The sequence below is a fragment of the Macaca mulatta genome, chromosome 10, assembly GCF_049350105.2.
Source record: "Macaca mulatta isolate MMU2019108-1 chromosome 10, T2T-MMU8v2.0, whole genome shotgun sequence".
Taxonomy (NCBI): Eukaryota; Metazoa; Chordata; class Mammalia; order Primates; family Cercopithecidae; genus Macaca; species Macaca mulatta.
The window spans coordinates 34267387-34288621 of record NC_133415.1 but is presented as its reverse complement, the minus strand read 5'-3'; the positions used below and the strand labels follow the sequence as shown (position 1 = coordinate 34288621).

The window sequence follows — 21235 nt, the reverse complement described above, 5'->3', positions numbered from 1 at the left end:
CTGAAAAAGCTCCTGGTGAAGCCGAGCAGCCACAGGCTGTTGAAGGGGCCATGGGCCTGGTCTCACAGGCTCCTGGGCTGTGTGGCAGGTGGCTCCAGTCCCCAACCAGTGTTTGGGTAGTATGGCCTCTCACCCTCCTCACTGGGCATCACTGGGGAGGGTCATCCGAGCAGGGGTCACGAAGTGGAGAGGGTCTAGTACATGGGCCAGTGTGGCCAGCTTATAAAATGGAATAAAATGGCACGTCTTGTCCCGTCATCATTTTTGGCTGATTGTTAAGACGGGACTGTGTGAGGATTCAGGGTTCAGGAGGGACACTGGAGCTGTTAGATGTGGCGGTTCATGAAAGAAGAGCATCTTATGTGTTGTTTTAAAATAATTTTTAAAATTAAAAAATGATAAAGCCTATACATTTTTTTTTTTTTTTTGACAGAGTCTCACTGTCGCCCAGGGTGCAGTGGCACAATCTTGGCTCACTGCAACCTCCACCTCCCAGGTTCAAGCAATTCTCTTGCCTCAGGCTCCCCACTAACTGGGATAACAGGCGTGTGCCACCGCACCCAGCTAATTTTTGTATTTTTAGTAAAGACGGGGTTTCGTCATATTGGCAAGGCTGGTCTTGAACTCCTGACCTCAGGTGATCTGCCTGCCTCGGCCTCTCCAAGTGCTGGTATTACAGGCGTGTGCCACAGCGTGTGACCTTTTCGTGTGCTTCTGACAGTGGCACTGGCCTGGCCCAGCAGCCTTCCTTTCTGGTGTCCTCCCTAAAGTAACACTTATCGCTTCCTGCTACCTGAGGTGGCCATGAACTGCAGCTCAAGCCTGCCTGGTGCAGCTCCGACAAGCAAGCCCTTCTGAGGAACGAGAGCCTGGGGGTCAGGTGACTACCAAGCCCCATTTCCTTTCCCAGCAGGCAAGTGACCCAGCTCTCTTCGCACAGGATGTCCTCTAGGGCCACAGGATATGCACTTTGAGCTGCTCATTCATTTCTCTCCTCTGTTCTACCCGACATGCCCACATGTGTCCTGGCCAGGCCTTTGTTCTGGAATAGGTGGGAACGCAGCTGGAAGGACTGGGAGCCAGCTTCCACGCGTGACTTCCAGCCGGCCTGCGGGCGATGCGGCTGGTGTGCACACAGCCGCTGCGGTCTTTCCCTCCCCGCAAGGTGCCTCTGGATTGTCAGGGGCCAGCCATGCTCCCAACAATGCAACACACCAAGGGAGCGGTTAGAGAGAGAGCTGGAGGTGACTCGGAGGCTTCTTAGAACAAAGAGGAGCTGGCCTCCTGCTCCCTGTCATCTCCTGGGGACAATTTTCAGGCTAAAGAGGAGGGACCCTACTGAGTGACCTCCGGATTGCTGAAACATCTGAAAGGTTTCGGCGTGGGTGCTGCAGACCCCATGCATACCATGGGCTCCCAGGTCAGCTGTGCTGCAGGACAGAGCCAGGCAGGGCTGGAAGGAGGGCTGCCAGGACCACAGCATCGCCCTGACTTGGAGTATCTCCAATTTGAAGAGCCCACTTCTCTTCCAGAGGCTACTGGGGCTTTGTGTGAAGAGTGGCTGCTTCTCCAACTTGGCTGCCTAAGACATTTACTCAAGTGACAGCAGTTGGTGGCTGAGCCAGGATATTATGGAGGACTAAAAAAAGCACAAACTTAAAAAAAAAAAAGATGCCGGGCGCGGTGGCTCAAGCCTGTAATCCCAGCACTTTGGGAGGCCGAGACCATCCTGGCTAACACGGTGAAACCCCGTCTCTACTAAAAAAAAATACAAAAAACTAGCCGGGCGAGGTGGCGGGCGCCTGTAGTCCCAGCTACTCGGGAGGCTGAGGCAGGAGAATGGCGTAAACCCGGGAGGCGGAGCTTGCAGTGAGCTGAGATCCGGCCACTATGCTCCAGCATGGGGGACAGAGCGAGACTCCATCTCAAAAAAAAAAAAAAAAAAAAAAAAAGATGCATTCTTTTGTTGGTTTTTTTTTTTTTTTTTTTTTTTTTTTTGAGACGGAGTCTCGCTCTGTCGCCCAGGCTGGAGTGCAGTGGCGCGATCTCGGCTCACTGCAAGCTCCACCTCCCGGGTTTACGCCATTCTCCTGCCTCAGCCTCCCGAGTAGCTGGGACTACAGGCGCCCGCCACCACGCCCGGCTAATTTTTTGTATTTTTTAGTAGAGACGGGGTTTCACTGTGTTAGCCAGGATGGTCTCGATCCCCTGACCTTGTGATCCACCCGCCTCGGCCTCCCAAAGTGCTGGGATTACAGGCGTGAGCCACCGCGCCCGGCAAGATGCATTCTTTAAACAGTCTTGCACACACCCAGGCAAAAGCTAGATGTGTAATACTTTGCACCTACACCATCCACCTGAAAAATACAGTACAATGACATAAGAAACACACTATTTCTTTGAAAAACGTTTATTTAGCGTAAAACAGACCCATACCCTTCATGGGTCAGATGTTACCACCTTTAAAAAAATGTTTTTTAACTCTCCTTCCTGTCCCACTGAAAAAATTTTTTTGAAAGGGTTAAGAAGAGTCTATCATTGCTGGTCAAAATTGGCCTGAGGATGGCCGCCAGGGGCAAAGGCCTGAAGGCATCACCTGGGCAGGCCTGGAAGCCCACGGGGAGTGGCACCCTGAAGCCCAGGGGCGGGGGCGCCCCCTCCCTGCCCTCCAGGGAGGCTGCATGCAGACCTCCACAGTGCAGCCTCCAGTTTAGTCAGCCTCGAGTTTGGGCTGCTCCTGCGCCTGGTACTTTATGTGTATGATACATGTGTATCCATCCTGCTTCCCTGCCTTCAAGGGAAGACTTAACTCTTGGGAAGAAAACCTGCCTGGAGATCGCTTCACGCAGCAAGTCACCAGAGTACTCAAGTCAACTGCAAACGAGTGGTTACAAAATGGGAGCTTTAAAGAAAGTGCTCTCCTAGAACCGATGTCCTCACAGTCAGGAGTGGGAGGCTGGGGCTGCTGTGCGGGCCTGCGGCTCCATGGTGCCTCTCTGCAAAGGCTCGGGTCCGCTTTCCAGACTGCAGGCCACTGTGTGTGCTGCGGAGGATGCCACAGTGTTAAGGCTGACTGGGACCAGGAGGGGACGCTGGGCTCTCCTGCTACACCCGGCCACTTGTAGCAGATTCCTAGGCCACACTCCTTCCGAGCCACTTTGCAAACTGCTTCCCCGTTGTGGGGCCAGCAGGAGCTACAAGGGCCAAAGGCGGCTCTGCCGGGCCTGGACTGGTTTTGTGGCCTTCGATAGGAGAGGTCTGGGACAGGCCACACCGCAGTGAAGGTCTTTTCCCACATCCAATTTTATGGGAAGACTGGGGTTTGAAGATGGAATCTAGGAACCCTCCTCTCCCCTTTTTTAAGTAAAGAGAAAAGGAGACCTTTGCCTCACGTGAGAGCAGGTGGAGGAGAATCAGAGCTATGGCGGCCACTAGCAGCGTACTTCCTGGATGTGCATGGGAGAGAGATGGCAGCTTCCGGACAGGAATGACACAGGTTCTTTGCTCCTCTGCAGTTGGGATGAATGTTCAAGTTGAGGCACAGTGTGGTTCCCATGGAAAGCCCAAGGTCAGCACGGCCCCTCGGCCTGCTCCGCTATGGGATGCCTTGGAGGCGCCAGGCCTCTGCTCCCAGCTGGCCCCAGCCCAGGGAGGCGGCAGGCGGCTGGAGCACCCCGAGGGGCAGGTGGGTCTAGCCCGGGGGGCTCCTGGCTGGACTATGTGCTAACTGCTTTGATGGACAAGCACCCTACCCCCGATTAGCTCAGTGGCTTGATGAGCTGTACACAGCCAGGCTGGTGCAGAACCATGAGAAAGGAACGGTTTGGCTATAGGAGCTAGTGATTTGGGGCTTGCCACCCTTTATGGCCCCATGAAGATCCGGCACAAGGCAGGTGCTCGTCGCCCTTGGGAGGGAGGGAGGGCAGGAGTCTCTTATCTGCTCGAGAGAGGCCAGCCTGCATCCCAGCATCCACTACAGCTCTCGCGTTTCCGTCTGGGTGAATCTTAGGCTGGGAGGAGGGACTTTACCAGCCATGATTCCAGGGTCCCACCCTGCACCCTCTCGGCCAGTGTGGACGAGGGCCCATCCTGAAACCTTCTTTAACACACGTGTGGAGGAAGGTGATGCCCTGGCACCCAAACTGAGAGAAGGGTGAGTTCTGCAGAGCCAGAATTCTCATCGGGAGGGTGAGAGTGGCAGCTCTGCTGTTAGCTTGGTCCAAAACAGAACGGAGATGCCCCCTCATCACGTGAGCGGTCCAGACCAGGGTGAGGCAGGCACCAGGTGCAGGAGGGGACAGAAAGCTGTGAGCAGGACCCAACGGGGGTCCTGGGCAGCTCCCTGATGCCAGCCAGGCCAGTGATACGAAGAGAAAGGCTAATAAATAGATGCACGTGGCGAGCGCCGGGCAGCCCCGGACCAGGCTGCGTGGGACACAGCAGACGCCGCTGTGGCTCCCGCACCCGGGCATCAAGTGATCAGTGTCTCTAGTAAAGATATACAAACCAAGTTACTTCTTTTCAAGTATTAAAAAAATAAGTTAATTGACAAAAAGGGTTTGAAGCGGCTGAGCGTCCTGCCAGGTTGTCAGCTTCATTTCAATGTGCAAACACAGGAAAGACACGGAGGAAGAGGCCACCTCCTGCCCCGACATCGATGTGGAACAGGGACAATGCCTGTCTGCCAACTGGGGGCGCAGAATGTAGGGCCTCATCCTGTCCCCCAAAGTCAGCATTTTCCAGTGTCAAAATGGTGGTGAACTACAAGCAAAATGCAGCAACCCACAGGCCTCAGGCCGCAGCCAGTGAGAGGCCCCGGCATTTGGCCACTTAGGGTCCAGTGTGTGGTGTTCGGCGGGAGAGTGGATCCCGCCTGCGTCCTCCTAATTTGCATAATCAATTCCGGAGCCTGCCCACACCTCCATGTCTCCTGTGATGCTGGGGTGGGCATGACTGGACACCTCCCCATCCCGGGTCTCAATCGCACCCTGCTTTCGTGGGGTACTGTGTACGTCTCTTTGGTGGTGCTCCAGGGAGCATGAAGAAGACAGTGCCCCTCGCAGGCTGTGGCGGCGCACTGTGGTTCTGACGGGAGCAGCTTCCCTCTCTTACCAAATGTGCCAGTGGAAGAAAGGGGCACAGGCGGCACATCCTCAGGGGGCGTGCGGGGTGGTCCCCTGCGTCATGCCATACGCACCGTGCTCCTCCTCTGAGCGGCAGGTCCAGGTGGGCCTCCTCCCAGGAGGTGGCGCCATCTCAGATAACCACTGTCCCCTGGGGCTCCCCACTGCACGCGGGACTCGACCACTTTCCAAGCAGCACACGGGCATCTGAGCGTAAACTCCAAGGAGGTGCCAGGCCTCCTCAGATCGCGGCTCCAGGAGGTTTGGAGGCCACTACCCGGCCAGGCGGATGCCAACAGAAAATGGAGCGTTGGGTGTGAGCTCAGGACCAGTTAAGGCTGAAGCCCTTGGACAGCATGGCAGCCTCCAGGTCCTTGTCCTCCTCTCTCTCCCGGAGCCGCTGCTCCTCCAGCAGCGCCACCAGTGAGTCTCTCTGCTCCACCACCTCCAGCATCTCATTGAGAATCTGCTTCTCTTCAGACAGCTCCTCCTCAGTCTTAAGGTGATCTTGAAGGAGAAGAAGGCATGAGGTGAGGGGCCTGGAGGTGGCACCCACCCTGGGCTCCATGGGTGCCTCACCCCACTCACCTTCCACTGCCATGCGTTCCCGGAGCTCCTGCTGCAGTCGGCTCTGCCGGTCTTCCAGCTCCAGCTCCCGGGCACTGAGGAGGGAGGGCAGGAGGGAGATAAGCCACAGTGACTGGGGACCACCCCTCACCCCCAAATCCGGAAGGACCTCCATGCCTGCTGTGACAAGCATGGCACCGACACCCCCTACCCAAGGCCACTCACAAGATCATCAGCTCCGACTCGTAGCGCACCATGGCGTTCTTCTCCTGCACTAGCTTGAACCACTCCTGCATCAGCTTGGGGTCGTCCTTCTTGCCCATGCCTGCCGAGGGAACATTCGTGTCGGGTGCAGGGAGTGCCGTGCCCACCCTGGCCCGCAGGAATCACACGGGGCAAATGTGCAAAGAGGGCCGAGCAAGATGCTGCCGGAACTTCCACTCCCAAGCCAGGCCCAAGGTTTGCCTGCAGCCCTGGCGCCCCGGCGCCCCCTCCCTGGGGCCTGCGCTTCCCCGTGTCCTGCCATCCCTGCTCCCCCGTCAGCGACCTCGCCAGTGGGGACCTTGCCCTCCCCGGGGCTGGTTTCTGCCTCTCCTGCTCCCTGTGCTCTCCTAGGATGACTTCGGTCGCTTTCCCTCTTTCTTCCCACTCAATGTTTATTTAGCACTTGCCATGTGCTAGGTCTCCTTGGAGGAAACCACTCTCGGAAACAATGCAAAGTGAATTTGTAAACTGCACCCTGCCCTCAGGTCATGCTCATTAACTCAGCTCTTTCTTGGGCCACTCCCCTCTCCAGGGGCTACCAGAATAGATGCCTTGTCATTTGTTTGCCTCCTGACCAGGCAGAGAAGAAACCAACCCTTAACTTGTGGCCTATCAAGCTTCCGGATGCCTCCCGCGGGATCCCTCGTGGTCCACGTAGGGATCTCAGGATAGCCACCGGGTTTCTCACCAAGAGCAGAGAAACACTAGCAGCCCCTGGGGATGGAAGGAGGTGGCCACGCCCTGCCCTGGTCCATCCAATAGAATGCCTGTGGCTGGTGGCTGCCTGCTAGCTCAGGCTGCCTGAACCAACAGGTGCCCATACCAAACCTCCCCCGGGGCGGCCTGACCGCTGGCTTCACTGTGGCAGGAGGACAGAAGGAGGAAGTCTCCAAAGGACCAGGCCACCCAAGGAGGGAACAAGGTCCTTTTCCTTGGAGCACGGAAGTTCATGGTAAAAGTGTGGTCCCGCCTAAAATACATGCTGTGTCAGTGGCTCTTCAATATTTTTGGATTACAAACCACTTTGAGAATCTCACAAAAGCTAGGGACTCTCTTCCTAGAAAAATGCTTATGTGTGCAGAGCAAACCATTTGATGCAGAGTTCCAGGCTGCTCCTGGGCTTCCTGCGGCCCATCTGTGGGCCTCAGGTTAAGGGGCACTAGACGGGGACATCTTTCAGAGGCCCCTGCACTCTCTGCGTCGCTTGGCAGGGTGTGTTCTAGGCCAGTTAAGACAAGCCCAGGAGTGTGAGGAGCACAGCCTCCGAAGGGCCAGCCACAGCCCGAGCCCTCCCTCACTGCTAGCCGCCTTTCTGGCACATGGTACACAGACACGTCTCTTATCTGCAGTGGTGTCTGCTAGGCAGTTAGTCTCTACCCAGTGGCCACACCGAGGAGGCAGAAATGCACTATGTTCAACAAGCAGGGGTTAGTGTCTGTACCGTGCCCTAGTGCCCATGCGGTTCTGCTCCCAAGGGGGTTCCTGCCCCTGAGCCTCATCTGAAGGACGAAACCCCCCGGCCTGTCCAGCCCGCGACTGTGGAGTGCCTGCCTGAGGGTCAGGGGACCAGCGCTCTCCTCACCCAATCCAATAGGCTTGGGTCTTGGCTTTTAAGCCAGTCCCCACTCAGTTCCATGCACTGCTTTCGGAGCGTCTCTGCACAATGTGCCCACACAGCCGTGGAGGAGGGGCCCCGGCATGCAAGCTGTCCAGTGCGCCCGGCCGCGGCGGCACCAGGGAGACTCTCCCGCTGCCCACCTCCCCGCGAAGACACAGAAAATGCCACCGGAGACGTGCGGACAGCGCTCACTAGCTACGGCGAGCTCGCCCACGGCCGCCAGGCAGGGGCTGTGGTGTGTGGGCGAGAGTCGGGTGAGCGCTGTGGATGGCAGGTAAGAGTTAGCAGGGTTAGTCATGGCCACACCCCCCACATGCCTTTCAACGACAATCTTATCACCACAACAGACTTCAAATCAGACAAACTTAAAAAACACACACTCGGCAAGACACGAGGTAGAGAGGTTTGCTTTCAGTGGTGGTTTGGAAAGGGGCCCGAGGGCGCTTGTGTAGACCAGTCTTTGTAAGGTCAGTATTCCTTGACGCTCCCATCCAAATCGCTGCACGCAGGCGGGAGGCTCCTCACCTGCTTCCCTGCCCCTCTATCTGGATCTGAGACTTAAAGGCCCCAGCCATGAAAGGCCAGCCAATGCTGCAGCCCTGAAGGGCCCAGACCTGGAGGCTCTCTGGCTTCACTCTGCACCCTGGTCCTCCCCATAGACAGTCAAAGGGATACTGTACCTTTAGAAACTGCCACAGACTCATGACATTTTGTAACAGGACCATTGAGGGTCAGAGAGAGAGAGAGAGAGAGAGAGAGAGAAAGAGAGAGGTAGGTGGGTTCTGGCTCTGTGTTTGACTACTGTGGCTACACCCCCTCCGAGGTAGCGGGGATGGGGTTGGCGAGGTTACGTTACCTTCCTGGACACAGCAAGGGCAGAAGGAGAGAGGTCTACGTCGTGGAGTCCCGCCACTGGGCTCAACTTCAAAAGGACCAAACAAGGAAGAGGAGGAGGAGACGGAGAAAGACAAGAAGGAAGAGGAGAAGAGGAGCAGGAATTTGGAAGTGGAGAGGGACAGGGAGAAGGTGGAATAAAAACAAGCAGAGGACAAAAAGCATAAAAAGTGAGAAAGGAACAACAGGAGGAAAAGAAAAAAATACAAGAAATGGAGAAGCAGAAACAAGGGAAACAAAGTCTACAAATGAATTAAGTCCTTTTTTCAGCATGGAACTGAACGAGAGCAGACCCAGCTCCGGGCAGCATCACAGACGGGGCGTGGGCTCAGAGCAGCGGTGTGAGTTCCTCCAAGAGGGATGACATGTTCCCTACATGATGGCAGCAGTCGGGCCACAGGGCCCTCCCGCCTCTACTCCTTATCAGGAGGGCAGTGGCATCTGGGTTGTCATACAGTGGCCTCTGGGGCCTTGGGCCCCCTCCTCGAAGCCCCTGGATAGGTCTGCCTGGCTCTCAGACAGGCTGCATTCAGTAAGTGGCCAACACGGCTTCCAGGCTTGCAAGTGACAACCTGGGGTCACCTCCCAGACCCACATGGAATCCTCTAAGATGTCACCACAGGTATGTGCTTGAGGCAAAGCTGGCCTTGACAAGTGCAGGGCAAGGGGGGCCTCTAAGTCTGTGGGGGCAGCACCCCATCCTGCGATGGGCCTCCAGGACGCTCACACCGGCGCTGCTTCCAATTCTGAGCCAGAACAATTTTGGGGAAACGTACACACACACAGGTGACTTCCACCCGTCCGTGTCACTGTCCCCTCTCTCCCCCAGGCACGGGGAGAGCCAGCCACCCCCTTCTTCCTTCTGGTCCTTCTATGGCTGTGCGGGGACCTCATGCTGCAGCTGGGGGCTGCCACACTCTGGACTGTGAGACCAAAGGGGTGGGCTGACAGGACATGCCGAAACTCACAGGAACGATGCTGGGAGGAGTGCTGGCGGGGCACCGAGAGCCAGTGTGCACACACATCTCTAGATCTGGGGTCTCATGCCTACTCAAGGACGAGGGAGAGGAGTTTGGCAAGGGACCATCACAGAACCACAGAGCACACACAGGGACAACAGAGCCCAGGAAGACACGGGGCCTCGGCCCACGGGGAGGGCAGTGTGTGGTTTACAGAGAACAGGGTTGAAGAAATGGCCTTGACTCAACAGAAGGCCAACAGGACAAACGGCTGGCTGGGAGGCCCCTCTGCGGTGCCGCTGCATGAGTACTGGTGTTTTCTCCCTTTGAACCCTTCCAGTGTGGTGCACAGTGCTGTGGGCACACTGAATCTGCTATTGGGTACAACTTCGAAAGCAAAGCCAGGGACAGCGTGCATGCGTGTGAAATGCTGACTGTACCCAGTGCGCTCAATACACACAGCACAGCCAGCCCAACGCATGGGTGCGAGGGAGGGTTTCTTTCCGCAACAATATTCTCTGCCTTACAGCCGACCTACAGTCAACCTCGGCTGCAAAGTGTAGTCTGCGTTGAGGCTTGGAACACCTGGATGAATCTCATCAAATACGTCCGTGCACACTCCCTGCCACCTCCTGCGACTGGTGTCACAGGTGAATAGGCCACGCTGTGGAGTGGAACAGCGCCCATGTGATACACGTCCACAACACATCCAAAAGGAAGGGGCAGGCGCCTGCACGGGTATACATTACAACATGTGTTTCTGCTTTCTGGACAGCACAAAATACAGCTTTCAGCTGTTTTTCTGTAGGCCACATCCGCATACGCCCTTCCCAATACAGAGGACAATATAACAGAGTACTGGGAACAGAAATTACGAAATGAAATTAGGGAAAGGGAGCATCAGGTAAAGCAAGCATTTAAAGAAACCAAAAAGGCTTTCTCCTAGCAAGAGGCGGAAGCGCGTGTCAGTGGCGGTGAGTCCACGCCGCACTGATTACCTTCGGACTTCCCTGTACGCTCCACCACTTCCACAATGAACGAGGCTACTTTTATAACCAGAAAAAACGCCCTATCAATACAATTTTCTTTTTTTTTTTTTTTTTTTTGAGACGGAGTCTCGCTCTGCCGCCCAGGCTGGTATGCAGTGGCCGGATCTCAGCTCACTGCAAGCTCCGCCTCCCGGGTTCACGCCATTCTCCTGCCTCAGCCTCCCGAGTAGTTGGGACTACAGGCGCCCGCCACCGCGCCCGGCTAGTTTTTTGTATTTTTTAGTAGAAACGGGGTTTCACCGTGTTAGCCAGGATGGTCTCGATCTCCTGACCTCGTGATCCGCCCATCTCGGCCTCCCAAAGTGCTGGGATTACAGGCTTGAGCCACCGCGCCCGGCCTCAATACAATTTTCAAAAGAAGAAGTGGAAGGGAAAAACCAATCAAACAAGGGGAGTTCCACCCGACTGGAACCCGACCTGAGCGTGCATGGGGCTGGGGTGGGGGGTTATAGGAAATGCTTTGCCTTTTAGGGGGATGTAAGAAATAGAAGATTTGGTTCACTGATTCTAAGAACAAAGATGCTGTCAAGCTTATGGCAAATGGAAGTTTTTTGGTTTTTCTTAACGTCAGGGTAACGGGTTTCCATCTGTTGCTAACAGGTGCTACAATTTACCACTTCTCAAAGCACTCATGCGAGCCCTGGACGCCGGCCACCCCTCCCGAGCTCCCGAGCAGTGAGCGGGTCCTGGTCAGAGGACCCCTCCTCCCTGTAGCACTCTGCTGAGTACCCAACACTCGTGGGCACATCTGCTCCATCCTTCCCTCTGAAGCAGCACTTCTTTTGGACGTGTGACCTGGGGTTGGCTGTTTAGTGCCACTCGCTTGACCCGTGGCGGGCAGGCAGTGCCTGTCACCAAATTTCAAAGAGCAACAGTACACCACCAGGGAGGGAGGCCTGTCCAGTGCGGTGCGTGAGATGAGCACGGACGGCACTCTCTGGTTTCAAGGGGCCCTCGCACGCACCACCCACATGATCCTCATCCTCACACCGGCCAGGTGTGGCTGCTGGGAGGGGCAAATTCAAATGAGGGTTCTGAGGCTCAAAGGATTTAAGTGTGGCAGAGCCTGGAAAAGAAGCCAAAACTTCTTGCCCACTCTGAACTCAGAGCTTGCCCTCTTTAAGGCCAACACGGGCTCCAGGCAAATCTAACAAATGCTGGCGTCTCAGGCAGCTCAAGGAAGAGCAGTCCCACAGACCCTGATCAGCATGTCACACGCGGAAGGGAGGCCCGATGTCCCTCCCTGCCTCGTCTTCTGAAGAGGCCCTGAGAGGGTAAGTAGAGGCTGTTTTGTCTGTGCCTGGGGAGACAGTGAAGGCAGGACCTGAATCCAGGCCTGGCATTCCTCAGTCGGGGTGCCCCCTACACTACCACCTGTGCCTGAGCGCACCTGAGCACCTCACTCCAAGCCCTGCCTCTCATGGACCCAGGACCCAGTGTGGGGTAGAACGGCCGACAGGGTGGGGGAAAGAGTGGCCAGCCGTAGGGCAGGTCCCCTTCTCTGTACTTGTCCTTCTATATTCCCACGTTCTCTCCGACCAAGACTCTTCACCTTTGCACACTGCATCAAGACACCTGGGCAGCTGGAAAAACAAGCCAGCAGATGAGCCCGCACACTGAGCCTCCATGGTCATCTGACAGGCAGGCAGGGCCTACTCTAGTCCTTCTGGTACTCAAAATCCAAGAGCCATAGCCCTGAGACTGGGGGACAAGAAGCTTGAGTGCCTTGCTCGCAAGGATTGGTGAGGATATGGTCAGAAAGCTCGGAGGTGCAGGGGCTCACACCTGTGATCCCAGCACTTCGGGAGGCCAGGGTGAGAGGACTGCTGGAGTCCAGGAGTTTGAGAGCAGCCTGGGCAATGCAGTGAGACCCTGTCTCTACAAAAGTTAGCTGGGTGTGGTAGCGTGAGTATCTACAGTCCCAGCTACTCAGGAGGCTATGGTGGGAGGACTGATTGAGCCCAGGAGGTCAAGGCTGCAGAGAGCCGTGATTGCACCACTGCACCCCAGCCTGGGTGAGTGAGACCCTCTCTCTAAAAAATAAATAAGTAGGCCAGGCGCGGCGGCTCACGCCTGTAATCCCAGCACTTTGGGAGGCCGAGGCGGGCGGATCACAAGGTCAGGAGATCGAGACCACGGTGAAACCCCGTCTCTACTAAAAATACAAAAAATTAGCCGGGCGTGGTTGTGGGCGCCTGTAGTCCCAGCTACTCGGGAGGCTGAGGCAGGAGAATGGCGTGAACCCGGGAGGCGGAGCTTGCAGTGAGCCGAGATCGCGCCACTGCACTCCAGCCTGGGCGACAGAGCCAGACTCCGTCTCAAAAAAAAAAAAAAAAAAAAAATAAATAAATAAATAAATAAATAAGTAAGTAAGTAATACCCAGAGAGGCCAAGACAAAGGCCCAACTCTGTTCACATCCCAACAACCACCAGTGACAACCTGTGTGGTGGTGGGTGCTGGCTTGACGCTCTGCATTTCCAACTCCATCCTTCAATTCTGCCTGGTTATATTTAACCCACTGGCTTCTACATGGATGCTGATATCAAAAACAGAAATGTCATACATGAATCATGGCTTGTGGTAAGGCCAATGTGGGCGACTAATCATTTATACCAGAAATGTTTACTGAGCACCCCAAATGCACCAGCCACCAATGCTAACCACGTGGCAGTCAAAGCAGGAAAGAGCTTCTGTCGGGAAGCAGAGGTGTGCACAGCCACAGCAGGCAGGCCAGTTGGTGGCCAGTTCTCCAAGGTTGCGGAACAACTGGCCCTAGGGACCGGCCTCATCTCAGTATCCATCTCTGCCCACTAGACAGGCTCCCAGCTCCCCCTGGTTGGACAAAGGCACCATCACCACAGAGCTGGGGAGGTCCCTAAAGCAGTGTTCAGCAGACCAAACGAGGGCCCACTAGGGAGACTTCTAGAGCCCAGAGGTCCCAGCCTGGAATGTTGCATTTCCCCAGGGAACACGGGTTAGGTTGTGGCGTGTCACCAGACTAATACCATTCACAGAGGTGTAATGAGGAAAATGGGCTTTTTATGAACTGAGCCACCATTTACAACTGTATTTCCACATGAAAATACAGAATTCCAAATAATCAGCTTGCAAGCGCTTTAGAACACCAGCCTTTCAAGCGTTAGAGGCTGGCCCCACACCCTCCCTTCTGATACGCTGTTGTGTGTTTCATGCACACAAACTCCGTAGAGCCCCAAGGTTAGCGTCTTCCCCTTTCAGCCACACTTTTGGAACATCCTGCATAGACAGAGATCATTTTTGGTTTTCAGTTCCTTTTGGTCTCTGAGGATCACACTCCAAGGCGTCGGGAACAGGAAAGCGGCTCACTTATTTCTCAGGCATATTTTGAGGCCCCACTTTCCTTCCTCTCTGGGCAGCCGTGTGCAGCCCTTACTTACCAGGGTGGACTCCCATTTCTCACACTTATTTTGGCAGTAATGCCACTGTACTGACTGCTAAATATAGTACCACTATAAATAATAACAAATATTATGATAAATACAGCGTTGGAGCAATGCCTTTTTATCTAACTGCTGTCACAGACACCAAAGAGCTTTTGTCACCTTTTTCTAGGAAACACCAGGGGAATTACCTGTCACGGCTATGCCCAACTGACTGGATTAAATTTTCAGAAAGCAGCCAGGTGCAGTGGCTCACACCTGTAATCCCAGCATTTGGGATGCCGAGACCGGTGGATCACTTGAGGTCTGGAGTTCAAGACCAGGCTGGCCAGCATGGTGAAACCCCGTCTCTACTAAAAACACAAGATTAGCCGGGTGTGGTGGCGCACGCCTGTAGTCCCAGCTACTCAGGAGGCTGATGCAGAATTGCTTGAACCCGGGAGGTGGGGGTTGCAGTGAGCTGAGATGGCGCCACTGGGTAGGTTCCAGCCTGGGTGACAGAGCCAGACCCTGTCTCAAAAACTTTCAGAAAACAAAGTGCTCAGGGCTGGAATTCCTTGGCGGCTCAGGTTTATGGAATGGGGCCACCACAGATTTTCCGCTCTGCCTTGCTCAGGTTATGCAGCCTGGGAAGTGTGAGGGAAGACTGACCAAATGTTTTGCTAAGAAGGCACTCGGCTATTCTGAGTCCCCAACTCAGGAAGCCTATTTGGTGGGCACCACCAGTGCCATGCTCCTGGCCGGGGGCAGCCTTGGCACTGCAAGGCTGAGGTCCAGTCTAAAACCTTGAGTGACGACAAACACCATGGCCCTGACAGGGGTCCCAGCTGGCTGGTCTGCAATACTGCAGACGTGCGAGCAGCTGTCATGACAGGGTGACGCCGGTTCGGCAGTCCCAGTCTAGCATACACATAGCGGGGCTGGGAGACGCCTGGCGCTACACAGACTTAGTGCAGAGATAAAGCTCCAGGTTGGGAGGAAAAGTGAAAGCAAAAAACCAAACAAATGCATGTAAGAATTACAATCACAGACACACACACACATACACACACATATGTACGTTGGGAAACCGCGCAGGTTCCAAAGTTCCTAAGCAAAGCAGAGCCAGGCTGACGGTGGACTGGTCAGGCAAAGCAAGAATCTATCAACATGAAACTCAGAGAAGCAGAGAGAACAGGAAGATGGTTGCTCAGAAGGGCAAGGGGCAGGCACCCCTGCACCCCCATCTCACAATAGCAAGAGGCCACCCTCCAGTCCTTCATGTTACATTTCTAAACCTTTCGTGTTCTTTAAATTTTCCTTTGAGATACATAAATCAAGAGATGAGGTCCCCAAAAACTAGAAATGATGTGTGTGTGTTTTCAATCGGTTTTAGAAGAAATGTGGTTTTCTTCTAGATTTCCAGTCATCTGTCTGTTCTAGCGCAATAGAGCAGGCTGGGCTGGGCCTGTTCAGGGTCCCAGGGAAGAAGGCAGAAGGGGAGTGGCCACCTGGGGACCCTTCCTCTCTGGCCCACAGGTTGTTTTGAGTCTCTTTAATGATTTCTTTGGAAATCACAAGGTCCAGCTATGCGAAGAAGGGAAATTTTCATTCTTTATACTCTGTGGCTGAAAAAAGAGACTTTCCGAGCCTTTAGGTAGTTCACTGAGAGCCACTGAAAGAGCCTGGAGTATGACACGCAGAGCACAGGGCAGGGGTAGGAGTCGGCCCCTCTGGGCAGGAGGTGGCATTCCTCACGCTCTGAGGGCTGCCTGGAGCTTTGCTCTGCCCACAGGAGAAATGAGACGGGTGCTATGGCACAGAAATGGGGCTTCGGGGTGGCCTTTTGGGGATGCAGGCACAGAGGGGCAACCAGGTTTCACATGAGGCTCCAGATCTCAAAAGGGTGATTTTCCTTTCAATTAACAAATATTACCAAGTGCTCCAAGAATGAAACAGCAGAAACAGAAAAGAAACCTAATTCTGGCATTGCCGTCATCCTCACGGGCGTGGCGAGAACAGGGCCTGAAGTCCACAAGAGACTCCCTGCAGAGGGGAATGTCCCGTTCTAGCAGCAGCCCCCATGTGGTGAGCAGAACCCAAGAAGGCTTGAATTTACACAGCATAACGGTCTGGGAAAGGGGAAGTGATGGGCTGGCGCGCTCACCTCCAAAGGGTTATGGGTGTCAGTGGTGGGGCGCTGTACTTCACAAGGCACCCTGAGTTTCCTTTTTCTATTTACTTCAATTCCTCCTGGAACTTGTTGGAATTCTAAATCCAAAAAGCTAGTAGCTGGAGTCTGGGGACCCAGAGGAGAAAGCAGCTCACTACCTCTTCTCAAGCAAGGCGGGTAAAGAAAGCAGGAGATGCGGGCCAGGTGCGGTGGCTTACGCCTGTAATCTCAGCACTTTGGGAGGCTGAGGCGGGCGGATCACCTGAAGTCAGGAGTTCGAGACCAGCCTGGCCAACATGGTGAAACCCCATCTCCACTAAAAATACAAAAATTAGCCGGGTGGGGTGGTGGGCGCCTGTAATCCCAGCTACTTGGGAGGCTGAGGCAGGAGAATCGCTTGAACCCGGGAGGCGGAGGTTGCAGTGAGGCCAGATCGTGCCACTGCACGCCAGCCTGGGTGACAGAGCGAGACTCTATCTCAAAAAACAAACACCACCAACAAAAAACAAAAAACAAAGCAGGAGATGCGATGGGTGTGTTGATGGGTGTGTTAATGGCGTCTTGAACTGCGAGGGAAGGGTGGATACAATCCTAAAGAAATGCGTTCTGACAGTCCCTTCCAGGAGATTCTGAATGTAAACAAATCTTTTTTTCTTTTTCTTTTTTTTTTTTTTTTTTTTAAGAGACAGCGTTTTGCTCTGTTGCCCAGACTGGAGTGCAGTGGTGCAATCACAGGTCACTGCAGCCTCAAACTCTTGGGCTCATGTCATCCTCCCACCTTAGCCTCCCTAGTAGCTGGAACTACAGGCACGCGCCACCATGCCCAGATAATTTTGAAAATTTCTTTATGGAGACGGGGTTTCACCATCTTGCCCAGGCTAGTTTCAAATTCCTGGGCTCAAATGATACACCTGCCTTGGCTTCTCAAATTGCTGGGATAACAGGTGTGAATTTTTTCACACATGGAAATTTGCTTAGCATGGACATGAACACTCCCGAGGTGATGTTAGGAGGAGGCAAGAGGCATTAGACGGGAAAAGGGTCTGTTAACTGGAATGTAAGCACCGGCCCTTCTGCAGCACCAGTGGCTGTTGAGTGTGGAGGTCCGGGAACACACCGGAAGCCCTGGGACACCGATGGAGTCTCCAAGGGTGTGCGTGCATGGGAGCGCGGGATCGGAGAACATAGGAAGCACAGACAGCAACAGTCTATCTTCCCAGGGAGGCGAGAGCCCCGCCTTGGATGTGGCACTGTCTGATAGGTGGAATCACAGAATTATGACATTGGTTTTTAAATGAATGGGCCAAGAAGTGACCCTCTTAAAAGAATGGGGTCAGGGTAAAACATGAGACAATGATCTTTGCCATTCTTCTGTTTGAAGGCCACCTCTAGGCATGGAGCCTCCACGGGGAGATGAAGTGGGCAGGCTGCCACATCAAGCACACAGGGACAGGGAGGAGGAGCCAGAGCCCCCAGCATTCCCCTCGACACAATGGCAGCTGCCCAGGGAAAAGCTGCCCAAAGCTTAGAAATGAGACACAGGGATCAGTCATTCCTCTGAACTAGTACAAATGGCAAGATGCCAAACATACTGCAACCTCTAAGCTAGTGGTTCTCCTGCTCTAGAGGGCATCAGAACCCACTGGAAGGTCTGTGACAGCACATAACCAGGCCTCACCCCAGAGTTTCTGATTCTGCAGGTCTGGGGCAGGACTGTCCCTTTCTAACAAGCCCCTAGGTGATGCTGCTGCTGGTCCAGGGACCACACTGTGAGAACCATGGCCTTGAGCTTTTCCTGTCTTCACTGAAAAGAAGTACAAAGTGAGCCCCAGGACAGAGCAAGGAGGGAGGGATGTTGTTATGGGCACCTGTCAACCTGGCTTTGAGTCTGGTGAATCTGGGCAGAAATCACAAAGAGAAGCCTTTCCCTGGCACTCGGCTCTTCGGGGAGAAATGAGAGCACACCCCAGTGGAAATGGTCAGGCTGAGATCTTGGCGTGTTTTCTTCTCTGCGTAAGGGTGGCAGGCAGTGAGCTCCCTAGCAGATATGACTCCTACAAGCAGTGAGGGATGAGATTCAGGGCAAAAGCTGTGTTGGAGTGTGTGTATTCAGGGGACCAGGATGCAGACGCAAGGCTGGCCTCGGAGTGGGGTGGGCAAAGTTTTATCATAAAAAATGAAAACGACCCCAGGCAGCAAAAGCAAGCTCAGATCTTCCTCTAGAGCACATGTGGGCAGCGGGGAGATCAGCACGCTGCTGTTTTGAGCTGGAAAAGGGTCTGTGCTTTTGCCATTTGGTTACTGGGTTGATTTCTCCTTGTTTTTGTGAGCAGGGGCTGGGAAGCGCGGGTGGAGAAAGGGTGTCAGCGGGGTTAGTGTCAGCGCGGATGCTGCCATACATACCACCCAGATGCAAGTCGATGAGGTCACTGTAATAAGACTCTCCCCAATAGTCTACAACAAGGAATCGGTGAAGAGAGAGTTATTCCATCAGGTAACCCTCCCGTCCCCCCACACCCGAAGCAATCAATGATACGGAGCGTAGGAAACGCAGACACAGCGAGGCAGCAGAGGAACGGCTGGAAAAGCATGCGTGCCTAAGCGCATCACACACCGCATGTCCACACATGCCGTATCTGCATACTGCGTGGCTGTGGGAGGAGGGCAGTAAGTCAAACCCACCGCGGGGAGTCAACAGTCACTATCAACACATCCCACGCATGCCAGGGAACATCCAGGACAGAGGCTTTGGCTTTGCTGGGAACTCCCGCCCCTGGGACTCAACCTTCTCTAACTAAGGGTTAATAGTGCGGGGCTGCCTGCTTGTCAGTTGTGATACTGGAAGCCCCAGCCTCAGGAAGCTGCAGGCAGGAGGCAAACGTCCTACAGAAGCTCTGCAATCCTTAGGTTTCACACAGTCGGTGCTCTCCCAGGAATTCCCACGACCCCACTGCTGACTCTATCAAACGCCTTGCACACCCACTTTTGCTGAATGGGTTTGAGAGGAAGGGGATCCTGTTTCGAGGCTTAGGCCTCCAAATTCAGTTGGCCTTCTTAAAAACAGGAAACGAGCAGAGATTGATGCAGAGTTCTTCCCCCAGGCACTTGCCCCAAGGCTCCTGGAGGTCTGCTGGCCCAGGGCACTCCTAGCCTGGTAGTTCCGCAGCTGTCTGGTCAAGAGCGCTATGTAATTTCCATGCCTGAGATGCAGACTGGGCGCTGCCAAGAGGCTGGGCTTGAGCGGGCGGTCCTCATCTCCCCAGAATCATAAACACACACAGAGCACAGCACTCGGCCGCCATGGTGTTGCCTTTTCTCCAAACCCCACATTCTGAATGCAGATCCTCACAGTCTCCAGTCCCACCTGAGGGCCTCCCCTTGAGAGTGACACAGCAGACAGTAGTAGAATGCGGTCCTGCCCCAGCTTTTCAACGCATGCTCAAGGCTGAACCGATGGTTTTGTAACAAAAAGCTTTCCCAGGTGCCCCAGGACTGGAAATTACCTAAGTCGTGGCCTGGCCCTAGGATCAAAGGCGCTGAAGCTAAGCCTTGCGGCCTGGCCATACGTTGTCATACCTTAGACAAACGGAGAACGGGATGGCAGGTCCACGCCAGAGCCCTTCTCTGGAAAGGCAGCTTGGCTAACAAAGTCTGACGCCCTCAGACGGCGATGGAAGCTGGAGACCACCGAGTGAGATGGTAGCAGGTTCCAGCCAGTTTACTACAGTCCCCAGGGAAGGGTGGACTGCCATGATGAGAAGACTCCAGATTATTATCATGCCCAGCTGCCACTGCCTTTTTCAGGGCTCAGCCAGGTGCCAAGAGACTAAGGAGAGGAATGGGACGCAGAAGCAGGAGAGAGAGCAGCAGTAGCACGCACACTTGGGCTTCCCAGACGGCATCGGCCAAGGAGGAGCAGGGCCACAGGGAACTGTGACGTGAGACCAGCCTTGGAAGGGATGTATTCAATTCACGTAAGAGAAGGAACATGATATATTTGTAAATTCTTATATTCTTATGGTAGGAACCATAATTCCCGAAAATTCCTGAGACTTTCTCAAATGCATCACAAGGAAATATCCCAACAGACCTACTAAGGCCCATCTTGAAAAACAGAACAGAAACATCTTTGGATAGAGATATTTGCTGAAGATAAAGGAAGGAGTTTGGACTAGGACAGTGGTTTTCAAGCTTCTGTGGAACCCTAAAGATTCTTCCAAAGGCATTCCAAGGGGTCTCCCAAATACCTGATGTACAAACACTTGTAGCTCTTTTAAGAGACCTTATTAAAATAAGACACACCACCTTCAAATATTTTTGTTTTTGAGACAGAGTTTCGCTCTTGTTGCCCAGGTTGGAGTACAATGGCGCGATCTCAGCTCACCGCAACCTCTGCCTCCCGTGTTCAAGCAATTCCCCTGCCTCAGCCTCCCGAGTAGCTGGGATTACAGGCATGTAATCCTACCATGCCCAGTTAATTTTTTTGTAGTTTTAGTAGAGACGGGGTTTCTCCATGCTGGTCAGGCTGGTCTCAAACTCCCGGCCTCTGGTGATCCGCCTGCCTCGGCCTCCCAAAGTGCTGGGATTACAGGCGTGAGCCACTGTGCCCGGCCCAAATGTTTTATATGCCAACTTTTCACCCACTGGAGACCATCAACCCAATAATCTGTGCTGCCAGGTGAGCTTGAGTTTGTGGTACCCTCAGGATCAAGTTTCCGCCTCTCTCTGTGTGTCAGTGACTGAACTCCTCGGGAATGTGTTAGTGAAGAGGACATTTAATTCATTATTTAAATTCTGGCCTGCAGCATCGTGCTCACCTGCCATCGTTCAGGGTCTGTCCAGGAGAGCTACAGCTCAGTGACAGCATGCACGCCTGTCAGCGAGTCCCTTCATTTAGGTGGGTAACACGTTTTGCTGTGGTATTCCAGCGTAGCTGGGTTTTTGTTTACTGTTTGGGAGCCTCTTGTTTGTCATGAGGAACAGGAACTGCTGTTAGATCTGCTACGATCCAACTGTGAAAAAAAAAGCTCTTGCCTCATTTTAAACGTCTAGTATCTACATCATTTAAACTGCGAATATCCTGAGATTTCTAAGTAAGCTGTTAAAAAATCCAAAAACCCAACAAACAAAAAAGCCCTGTTTTCACTTAAAGCAACTACAGTTCTTGTGTGTACTGGCTGGATGCTGGG

The 21235-nt window shown here is 54.0% G+C and overlaps 2 protein-coding genes across 33 annotated transcripts in view; both read right to left on the bottom strand.

The window, feature by feature from the left end:
• Positions 1-2394: 2394 nt before the first annotated feature.
• LOC100430928 (uncharacterized) lies at positions 2395-3298 on the bottom strand. The gene has a single exon (XM_002798267.4). It carries the CDS (start codon positions 3296-3298, stop codon positions 2711-2713), a length of 588 nt encoding a protein of 195 aa, XP_002798313.1. The 3' UTR covers positions 2395-2710.
• MICAL3 (microtubule associated monooxygenase, calponin and LIM domain containing 3) overlaps positions 2395-21235 on the bottom strand; it is a 232361-nt gene continuing 213520 nt past the window's right edge. For 18 of the 32 annotated variants that reach the window (XM_077950755.1, XM_077950775.1, XM_077950777.1 and 15 more), the window contains 4 exons: positions 8429-8494; positions 5916-6015; positions 5712-5785; positions 2395-5630 (listed from right to left, as the gene is read on the bottom strand). In XM_077950755.1, coding sequence (XP_077806881.1) covers positions 5446-5630; positions 5712-5785; positions 5916-6015; positions 8429-8494 — 425 coding nt within the window. In that variant the 3' untranslated portion in view covers positions 2395-5445. Of the gene's footprint in view, positions 5631-5711; positions 5786-5915; positions 6016-8428; positions 8495-18449; positions 18501-21235 lie in introns of all 32 variants that reach the window. The other 14 variants (XM_001103660.5, XM_028827995.2, XM_077950763.1 and 11 more) reach the window with 2 other exon arrangements.